Source organism: Podarcis bocagei (genome assembly GCF_964188305.1).
Source record: "Podarcis bocagei genome assembly, chromosome: 14".
NCBI classification, from domain to species: Eukaryota; Metazoa; Chordata; class Lepidosauria; order Squamata; family Lacertidae; genus Podarcis; species Podarcis bocagei.
In genome coordinates, this window is record NC_138139.1 from 33,023,136 (window position 1) to 33,033,419 (window position 10,284).

At 41.2% G+C, this 10,284-nt stretch overlaps 2 protein-coding genes across 3 annotated transcripts in view; one reads left to right on the forward strand and one right to left on the reverse strand.

The window, feature by feature from the left end:
* LOC308573359 (hydroxyacylglutathione hydrolase, mitochondrial) overlaps window positions 1-10,284 on the reverse strand; it is a 32,469-nt gene that overhangs the window by 21,114 nt on the left and 1,071 nt on the right. Inside the window, exon 1 of one of the 2 annotated variants that reach the window (XM_081170219.1) lies at window positions 6,665-6,821. The exons of the other annotated variant lie outside the window; for it this stretch is intronic. Coding sequence (XP_081026345.1) covers window positions 6,665-6,737 — 73 coding nt within the window. The 5' untranslated portion in view covers window positions 6,738-6,821. Of the gene's footprint in view, window positions 1-6,664; window positions 6,822-10,284 lie in introns of those variants that run through there. 2 annotated transcript variants of the gene reach the window in all.
* Window positions 8,097-9,304, forward strand: FAHD1 (fumarylacetoacetate hydrolase domain containing 1). The gene has a single exon (XM_081170228.1). It carries the CDS (start codon window positions 8,212-8,214, stop codon window positions 8,881-8,883), a length of 672 nt encoding a protein of 223 aa, XP_081026354.1. The 5' UTR covers window positions 8,097-8,211; the 3' UTR covers window positions 8,884-9,304.

Genomic DNA, 10,284 nt, shown 5'->3' on the forward strand with positions numbered 1-10,284 from the left:
CAGGCAAAAGTTGTGTGTGACTTCTTTCATTTCCCTTCTACAGTCTATATGCCGACCTATTCCTTCGGAGTTTTGCCCAGAAAAAGGTCGTGCTTTTTCTTCTGTACTGAAAACTATAATTCCCAGGTGCAGCCGCACCTCTGCCATGGCGATCTTTGTTAGAGATGACCTGTGAGCAGAGAAAGCAAGGGCACCTGATTCCTTTCCTTCTTTGTCATTTCTGAGTCCCAATCTGGCACTGCGCCATGCAAGCGTCCAGTAGGGAACTCTCAGGTTAGATTGTAAGAGGCAGGAGGTTGCTGTGGGCTCCCTGGCTGAGTAATGACCAAAGGGGGGGGGGTTGAGATCGCTGACCGCACTGTTAGCTTAGTAGCCAGGAAAGGCCAACAGCTGTACCAGCCTAGTAAGTCAGGCCAGACGAACGGCGGTGTGTCACAGTACTAATTCTCGGAGTTGTCCAAATTGAGTGTACTGTGGGTTATTTATTGTGTTTCCTGAAAAGTGGGGATAAAACCCCGACTGCAGTATAAAAGTAAAAGCTAGCGCTATTAAAAATTCTTAAAATGGGTGCACCTCAATCAAAAGAAATGAACCCACAGACTCCTGATGGGAAAGAAGCCCAGTTGGTGCTTACTTCCCGCCTGGACTCTGACAGTCCCCTTCAATTTGTGTTTAAGAAACGTTTTTCCAGTGTTTAAATTGTACTTAGGCAACATCCAGCAGCTGCTTATCTTAAATGTACCATCTAAAATAAAAATGCAAGCTTGCTCCAAATTCTAAATCTAAGGAAGCCATGTTGAGCCTTATCAATCTTAAAGCAAGACAAAATGGAGAATGGAGTGTGCAAATGTTTGTTATTTGAGAGAGGCTCTAAAAGAGTTTTCCTCCCAAGTGGTAAAATCCTGTATACGTGCTACTTGTGTTCTGAAAGGGTAATTACCCCACCTCCTTCCTCTAGTAAGTGAGGAGGGTGATTTTAAGTCTAATGGTAAATGATGTTGTATTGTAACTTTTGAGTTGTGAGTACACCTGTGTTCCAGTCTAAGTTAACCTAATGTTTCTGCTGCAAAAGCCGAGTTGAGCCAACTGCTCTCTCAAGCTAAAATGCAGTGTATGTATTTCATTAAGCATATGCCTATGAAAGTATGGTGTTCCTTCTAAGAAAAATATCTGAGTCCAGTTTTAACTTTGATCTGGTTGGACAGAAGAGTTATTGTAAGGCTCCTGGTATCAGTCTCTATAAGACGTCCTGGCCTCTTTTCTTAGAAAATGCCCCCCCTTGTTTCATTCTGTCTCTTTCAGGGTTTTTTCCCCTTCTCCTTCTTATTCTGTGCCAGGTAAATTTACTCCCGAGTAAGCTTCCTTTAAAGGAAACTGCAAAGGGGGGGGGGCATAGATTAGGCTTACTATTCCTCTGCAAGTTCAGGAAAAATTGTTCACTCTTGTATTCCTTTTAAATCAAATCTATGGCTGTTTAAACTTTGCTTTATAAAAGATCCTCTCCCTATCTTAGGAAAAATGTTAACTTCAATCTTCTTTTAAAGATAATTTCTATAGGAATTTGCACTCTTTAGTCTAAGGAAGTAAACTCTCACTCAAACTAGCTTCAAGATCTGCTAAAAGGGTTCTGTAGAATTGGGTACTTTTATTTTCCTCTTCCTTAGTACATGATAGGCGCATGGCTTGTGATCTCTTCTCCAGTTGTGTCTGTGTACATAAGTATGTGTGTGTTTCTGGTAGTACAAATCTTGCTATGAACCCTGTATTTTAGGGTTGGACTAGATGACCCCAGGTCCCTTTCAACTTTCCCAATTTGTGGCTGATGTGTTGAAATTCAGCCCAGATTTGCTCAAATCTTGCTATGAACCCTGTATTTTAGGGTTGGACTAGATGACCCCAGGTCCCTTTCAACTTTCCCAATTTGTGGCTGATGAGTTGAAATTCAGCCCAGATTTGCTCTTTGTTTTTTTAAAAGGTGTGAGGTGAAGCCATGATGTTTGAAGCAGAACTGGTGATATCAGGCATTTAAGTGATTGCAGTGTTTATCATTTTGTCTATTATTTACAAAAATCAGACTTAAAAGTCTACTCAAAGTTTAAGCACATACAAATGAATAATCAAGTAGAATTAGCCTTGACCATCCATCCTGTAAATAAAGGGCAGAAAATTTTGTCTGCAAATGGTAAGGCTGAGAATGTTAAAAAAAATAATAAAATAAAATCCTATGAATTCTAACTCTCTGGCCATTTTTACTCATAAATAAGAGAGCGGTTGATTGTTCCGCGAATGGCCAGAGGGATATTAGCCCTTTCCTGTACATAAAGGAAGCAGTCACGTTTGCTTGGGCTGAATTGTGAATACTTGAATTGCTGAGTTTCTCTTTTTTGTTTTAAAATCTAACCCTATTTTTAAAATCTACTCCTTACCTTTCCCTTCCTTATTCTAATTGAGCCAAAAGATGCAACATTTTCAATGGTATAAAAGGTTTGCTGAGACATGAACTCTGCACATGCACAGAGGCTAGATCAGCTTACAAAAGAGAGAGAGAGAGAGAAAGGAGGGGGGGAGAGAGAAGGTTTGGAGAGCCTGAAACCTATACAAATTTCCTTATGTAAAACTTGGAACCATTGAGGAAATCATCCTTAATGTGTTTTGCTCCAGGGGCTATTTAAGACAATAGAGTTAAGTACTGGACATGCCAAATTCTTTTCACAGGTAAATATCAAAGCACTCCCACTGTGAGTTCCTCTCTTGAGTAGTTCCCCCCCCCATGGGATTTAAATTTTATAACAGTTTTTTGTTTGTTTGTTTGTGTGTGTGTGTGTGTGTATATGCCTATGCATTTTAGGAACAGCATTTCCTGACAGACCGCTCACATGAAATAATTTTCCCTTTTAACAGAGTGTCCTTTCTTTTCTCCCACAGCACAAATGATAATGAGGGGATGCAAACAGTGATTTAAATACTCTATAAAAAGTAATTGCATTTGTTTTTCTTTTTGTTTTTCTTCCCTTAAAGGCAACAGTCATTTTCTTTCTGTTCAGCAAAACAAGTCTGAATCCCTGCTATATTAGTTGATTTCCATCTATCTCTTTGTGGCTTTGACATTTTTTTTAGGTTACAAATAATTTGTTTTCGTTTATTAAGTTCGTTTTACCAGTTCTTCCTTTATATATATGAAATTAATCGAAGCACAACCAAACATTGTTTGTGGAATGGTATTGTTTACCTTTTGCCTGAGCATTATTAATTCTGTCATTTTGGCTAGTGCAAGGTACCTGCACAACTTTAAAATTGCCATTCATTTTTATTGGTATTAACTCATTTCCCAGTATTCCGCTATTAACATTACAGCTGATGTCACATCAAGAAACACTTTTATTTTCATTTGGGATGTTAGAACAGATTACTTCAGGTTACTTATTAATTGTGTGTCTTAGCATTTATTTATTTTTGGTTCCTCATAGCTCATTTTGTGTGTGTGTGTTTTACTTTGGGGACATGTTCATCACATGTTGAAAGTCAGTTTCATGAAGTTCTTTTATCAGATAGCATATGGTGAATTTTAAGTTTTTCCCCATTGTTTTCCCATTTTTTCAGTCCAGTAGTAATCTGTGCGGTTTTTGATAATATCTTTGTATTATTTAATAATAATTCTTTTCTAAATCTGATGTTTTTGTGTCAAGTTTGTTTTCATCTAACTGGTAATCTAATTTTTTGCTTTCCTTTTATTTTTTAACCTTTCTTGTATTTTTTACAGTTCTCTTTCTCTACATGTGGAGTAATTTTTTATTTTTAATATGAAAAGAACAACAACAACAAAAATTAAGTGAAGGAAAGCAAACAAACTTAGCAGATAATAACAGTAATTATATGGAAATGTGATAATGAATAAAATGTTTCATCCACTAAGATTGTTATTATTTGCAGCTTCCCATGGAAACTGGAGGACATCCTTTTTGCCTTTTGCCCCTTTCTTGTCTAACTGTGTTTAAGTCTCCCCAAAACCCTGCCCCCTTACAGGATATCACTTCTACAGATGTGCAATGATGAAAAGCAGCAACAACCCCTCAACTCAGTTCTTCACTATCACAAGACCAGAGTTTTCAAAGTGCCCACAGCTATCTCTTTCAAAGGCTATAGACTGACGGGGGGGGGGGGCTGACAAAGGGGGGAGGAGTTGAATTGCAAGGACATTTTTTCACTTGAACCTTAAGACTGTGCTCCAGGATTCAAAAGATACATACGTAAAAGATCACAATTGTGTCAAGATATGTAACAGATATTTAATTATTATTTTTTTGTATTATGTGTTATTATGTAAGAATGTTGAAATGTGTCTGACAGTGTGATTTCCACAAAGGGGGGCAATTTATTGTGCTTAACTGTTTTTATATTTAATGTCTTATTGCTTACACACCAATGGAGAATTCTCATGCATTTTATACTTTCTAATAGCTCACACTATTGTGTAGTCCAATGTTTAGATCAATTTATAACCACATTGTTCCACCTGGCACTCTGCCAACTTTCCCTATCCATTTTAATATGTGTTAAACCTCTTTTTGCCAATGACAAACTTCTGGATCCATAAAACACCAGGTACATGAAGGTGGATATGCTTTGGTTTAGCAGGAATGATTCCTTATAGACTTAAATTGACTTATTTGGACAACTGCCCTTGTTAAGAATGGTTTTCTTTTAACAGATTGGTTTGAAGACTTGAGAACCATGGGGCAAGATAAATTCAAATTGGACTCAGTTTGAATTGGGCAAGTGTATCCAGGCTGCAATTAGCTTTTTGGTCCTTTAAGTGCAAGTGAGCAACTTCTCATGAGCCCAAGACCACAGCCTATAATAAAATCCCATAGCTAAAGGCCAAGGCGAAGACCTCTCCCTCACGAGATGCCCAAAACCTGTGCCAGCTATGGTGAATGCCAGGCGACATGGTTAAATGAAAGCCCTGAGGGGATTCAACAGACAAGATGTGTTGCTGTAGCACTATGTCAGTGTGAGACCACAGAAGAGCTACCTTGACACCTGAGAACACTAAAATGGTGGGGGGGAAGCAAACTGCACTTTTCAGTCATTAGTGGACCTTACCTTCCTGCTAGGTGTAAAGCATAGAACACTATTGAGTAAATGGTCTCTCCCAAAGTGTTAGAATGCCACAAGTAATTTAGTAGCAAAACGCAACATGTGTTATTTTTATATGATATATTCATACAAAGACATCCATTTACAACATACGATGTTATTATTTGTGGGGCAAAAATTTTTAAGAAAAATTCTAGCCCCAGAGGGGGGAATATTGTGATAGGAATTTTATGGTTTTAGATATATAGTAATGTTCATAACTGCACATACATAGATCAGTACAGGAAGGCAAACCTGGAACCATTTTGATTCCTAAACTGACCAAATCCTTTCTCTGCAAGGTTAAAAATGGAAAAGCCTCCTCATTGTCTCTTCCTTTAATCTGTGTTTGAATAAGGTGTGAGCCTGTGACCTGGCCAGGAAATAAGTATTTTAGCATTACAAAAGAATGGCCAGGCTCCCCAGAAAATCCAATCAAGGAACCTGCTAGACAGGAGATAAACAAGGAGAAGAGAAAAACAACATTTAAATTTCTGTGATGTAGGTGGGATGTATCTGAGGGGTGGTCTTAGGTTACACCCCTTCTGTGATGTATGCATAATGTTTCTGGGGGTGGTCCTGATCTAGAGAAGGGGAATTTCAAAAGTCTTTATAAGGCCTTGCAGGCCATTGTTCTGGGTCCTCTTCCTCTCCTGCGTGTGAGGGGGGTACCCTGTTGCAACAGATCAATAAAGATCAAGCTTACTAGCTGCTTTGCTTCTCAATATTCTCCGGTTGGCCTCTGTTATTTTCTCCTACCAATAGGGAACCTATGTAAGGACTCTATATGGGCTCTTGGATACCCCATAAGGGAAAAGGGCATATTTTTATTTACAACAGAAGAAAGGAGAGAGAATGTGTGTGTGTCTACACTGTATGCCAGGCACCCCCAAACTCGGCCCAGTGGTCAGGGATGATAGGAATTGTAGTCCCAAAACATCTGGAGGGCCGAGTTTGGGGATGCCTGCTGTATGCTATACACGTTCTATATCCGTCGAAGTTTTATAGATACTCCCCAAGGGGGGTTCTACTTCATCCAGGTCCCCCAGATTCTTAGTTAGAGATCTGCAGCCTCCGCACCCACAAAACAATTCCCAGCGAAAAGGAATAGCTATAAATAGATACCAGTATGCGCGCACTGTAAATATGTCCTGAGAAAGTGTGTCTATATTCCAGACTGGGTTTGGGGGGGGGTCTGAAGAGGTTTGAGGGTCTCCTGCCTTACAGTGAAGATTAACTTATTTTTTAACTCATCATTTAAAAGCCGAGTGTCATGCAAGAGATTTCATGCAGTTTGCAATTCGTGCTCTGCGGGCGACCAGAAGGAAAACGAGCGGCTTGTCGAGCTAGGGGTGTCCGCAGAGCGGAAGATTCCCCCTCCAATAAAGGACACGTCCAGGAGCAGCTGCAAGAGGATCCTCACCGAAAAAGGCGCTTTTTCAATAATAACTTTTAACAAGATAACGGCGCTCCAAACCCTGCAATGTTAAGGGGAGGCGACGCTTCCTTCTGCTGCGGCTCCACTTACCCGAACGGAGCCCCAAGAACAACACAGCGGCTGCGGCAGCGGCGCCGATCCTCCCTCCGCCCCCGCAGACCATGGTCCAAGGCGGAGGCTGCAACCAGGCACCCTCCGCGCCCCCTTACACAAGCAGCGGCCGGGCGATCTGTTTGGTGCAGATGCCTTCCAGCCCCTTTCCCTTTGGCCTCTGACCCGTTTCAGCCAGCCAATCGCTTCCCCGGACTCTGAGCCGGGCGGGGCGTTTATACATTTGGAGGACAGGCTGACGTCCTTGCAAAAAAGGCGAGACGGGAGCAGTAGAGTGGCGGCTCTTTTCCTTTAGGGATGTGTGACTGAAAGGTAAGCAGGATTGCAGCGGGCGCCTCTCAGAAAATGAGACCGCCCTTGCAGAAGTATCTGACGGCGGAGGCGGCAAAGGGTAAACGGTTGAGCTAGGCCTTGCTAGGGTATAACAACAGAAACAAGGCGTTTTTGAGCGCACGCAGAGTGCCCCTGTTTAGGGAAGTAGATCGCTCAGGTGATGAAACAAGGCTTGCCCAAACACCCAGAATATTTCAGGGCCTGGAGTCAGCCTGGCACATTTAAAATAATTAGAAAGTGCATTTGAGAAGGGGCAGAATGCACAGAATCTTAGCCAACTATGTGGGCAGGGGGACTCGAGGGACAGAATTTTTTTTTCTTATTGTGACTATTATACATGGGTGTAGTGAAGTGGGGACAATAAAATCAATAAAAATACATAGCAAACTGCCGTCCTGCCCCCCCAACAAAAGGCCTGCCGCCCCGCCCCCCCAAAATAATGGCTGTTATATTTGGAGATGTTCTAGTTCTGACTACTTGCCTTGTTTAGGATCTGTGACTGACAAACTGATGCCAGGTGACAGGAATCTGAGCTGCACAGCCATAAAACAGGGAGTCCCAAGCTTTCATCCATGTTCCTGCACTTACAATCTACTAGTGATTATTACAGTCTGGTTTGCTAAGCTATGATGTGAATAAGCAAGTGTGCTGGTGCAGTGAGAAAATCGTGCCTGCCTTGCTCCTCCTGTTCCTTTCGTGCCATGGCTTTGTGTAACGTTTGAACCTGGGATGATGATTTGTCTCACTTCAAGCAAACCATGAACTGTAACCAATGTGTTTTTGCCAACTGCTCATGGATTGTTTGAGGGAAACACCACAAGCCTGGGTTCGGATGTCATGCTAAGCCACACCATATCTTAGGTAGTATGTTGGGGAAGTAGCTAAGTGGCCTGCATCCTTGCTAGTTCATGCTAAACTATAGCTTGGCTTAGTATTATGTGTGAATGAGGCTAATGCATTGTGAAAGTACAAAGAATGGCCTTGACAGCTGTATTGAGAATTTCTGGTAGCAAAAGAAGCTGAATGGGAAGGAAATGTATGAGTTTTACCCACACTTTGTTTTATTTTTCTCCCCAAGCTGAGAAGCAAGCAACCAGATTGAAGTGAAGAAATTGCGTCTGTTGTAGCAAAAGGTCTAGCTGCCCTACTCGGAGCTCATTGTCCTGCAGAAGTATAATTGTTGAGAGGGGGAAATGACTTCTTCAAAGCCTTTGGCCAGGTTCTGGGAGTGGGGCAAGAACATAATCTGTGTGGGGAGGAATTATTCAGAGCATGCCAAAGAGCTGAAGAACACCCTCCCAACTGAGCCGCTCTTCTTTCTCAAGCCATCATCTGCCTATGTCAGGGAAGGCTCTCCCATCATCCAGCCCTACTACTGTAATAAGCTGCACCATGAAGTGGAACTTGGGGTGGTGATTGGGAAGAGAGCCCAGGCAGTTTCCCAGAAAACAGCAATGGACCATGTGGCAGGCTATGCCCTCTGTTTGGATATGACAGCCAGGGATACCCAAGAAGAATGCAAGAAGAAAGGGCTTCCTTGGACAATGGCCAAAGGGTTCAATACCTCCTGTCCAGTCAGTGACTTTGTGCCCAAAGAGAAAGTCCCAGATCCACACCAGTTGAAGATCTGGCTAAAGGTAAATGGGGAGATGCGGCAAGAAGGAGATACATCAGACATGATCTTCTCTATTCCCTACATCATCAGCTACATCAGTGGAATTGTCACGCTGGAAGAAGGGGATGTCATCCTAACAGGAACCCCAAAAGGGGTTTCTGCTTTGCAAGAGAATGATGAAATAGAAGCTGGGATCCAGGGGGTGCTGAGCATGCGGTTTCAAGTAGTTCGGCAGAAATGCCGGCCTTGATAGGGGATGTTTCCTTTTACCTTAAGAACAGATTCAAACTGTAGAGCACAGGGACACTAAACCATTCCTTTCCTGTGGGACAGGATAGACTGGGAGTTTAGATTCTTATATAGCAACCAAGTAAAATTGGCTTTCCCCTCATTCAGGTTCTAGCTTCTTCCACATTGACAGAGTGAGAGAAGGGCTGGAAGCCCATCTTGTTGGGCATTTAATATATTCACAGTGTTCAGGCATCACACTAAGCCTCAGGCTTGTACACTCTTTGCTCTCCTCTTTGGGTCTGGCGCAGCAGCAAGTAGTTCACTTTCAGTTTAGATTAACTGCAGCTTGCTGTCATCCAGATCCCCCAAAACTGGTTAATCTTAACTATGGTTTGTTGAACAAAGCAAACATTAGACCATAGGTTATGAAGCTGTTTTTTTTTTAAAACAAACAATAGTTAACATTAACATGTGGTTAAGACAACACACTAAACTATGCTTTGAAAGTGAAAGCTTCCAAATTATTGATGGACGTGCCATAGGAAGAGGGGGGAACGTGCAAGCTTATACAGTGGTGCCCCGCAAGACGAAATTAATTCGTTCTGCAATTTTTGTCGTCTAGCGAATTTTTCGTCTTGCGAATCACGAAATCCCATAGGAATGCATTGAAAATCAATTAATGCGTTCCTATGGTCAAAAAAAGTCGAAACAAAGCCAAATTTGGTACAACAACAGTTTATTAACTGCTCTTTAAAGTCACACATACTGTAAAGAGCAGTTCAAAAATTGAAGGGAAAATAAATTAACTTTATAAACAAAACATGTCTTTGTTTTTAGACAAAGGAAACAAAGCCGCAAGACGTTTTCGTCTTGCGAAGCAAGCCCATAGGGAAATTTCGTCTTGCGAGGCAAATCGAAAACGGAAAAACCTTTTGTCTAGCGAGTTTTTTGTCTTGCGAGGCATTCGTCTTGCGAGGTACCACTGTACTCACTATGGCTTATACTTGTCATCATAAACAATTGTGTGGCCTTCTTATAAACTAAGTGTGGCCTTTCTGAAGAGCACAGTCAAAGAATGTAAGAATTATTCTTTTCTACCAGACTAGACTGCTTATATAGAGTTCAACAGGGGAAATTATATTAAAATATACACATACAAAATGAAAATATGGTGAAATTTAGAATATATTTTGTAATGAAGTCTGATGCAACTGTATACTAAGTTGTAAATAAAACAAAACTTCTATCTACTTGCCTCAATAAATTTCAGACACACTGTATCATGTGGCTGTTGTCTGAAATAAAAAAACTTGGCATTTATAGTGTTCAATGTACTTAAATCTATTTTGTCTGAAATCCCACGGAACACAGTTCCTGCTTTTCATATAATATAAAATTTAAAGAAATGGGCTTGCAGAAA

What these genes read in the sequence shown, in the direction of transcription:
- FAHD1 (XM_081170228.1), top strand. Translation starts at nt 8,212, where the DNA reads ATGACTTCTTCAAAGCCTTTGGCCAGGTTCTGGGAGTGGGGCAAGAAC.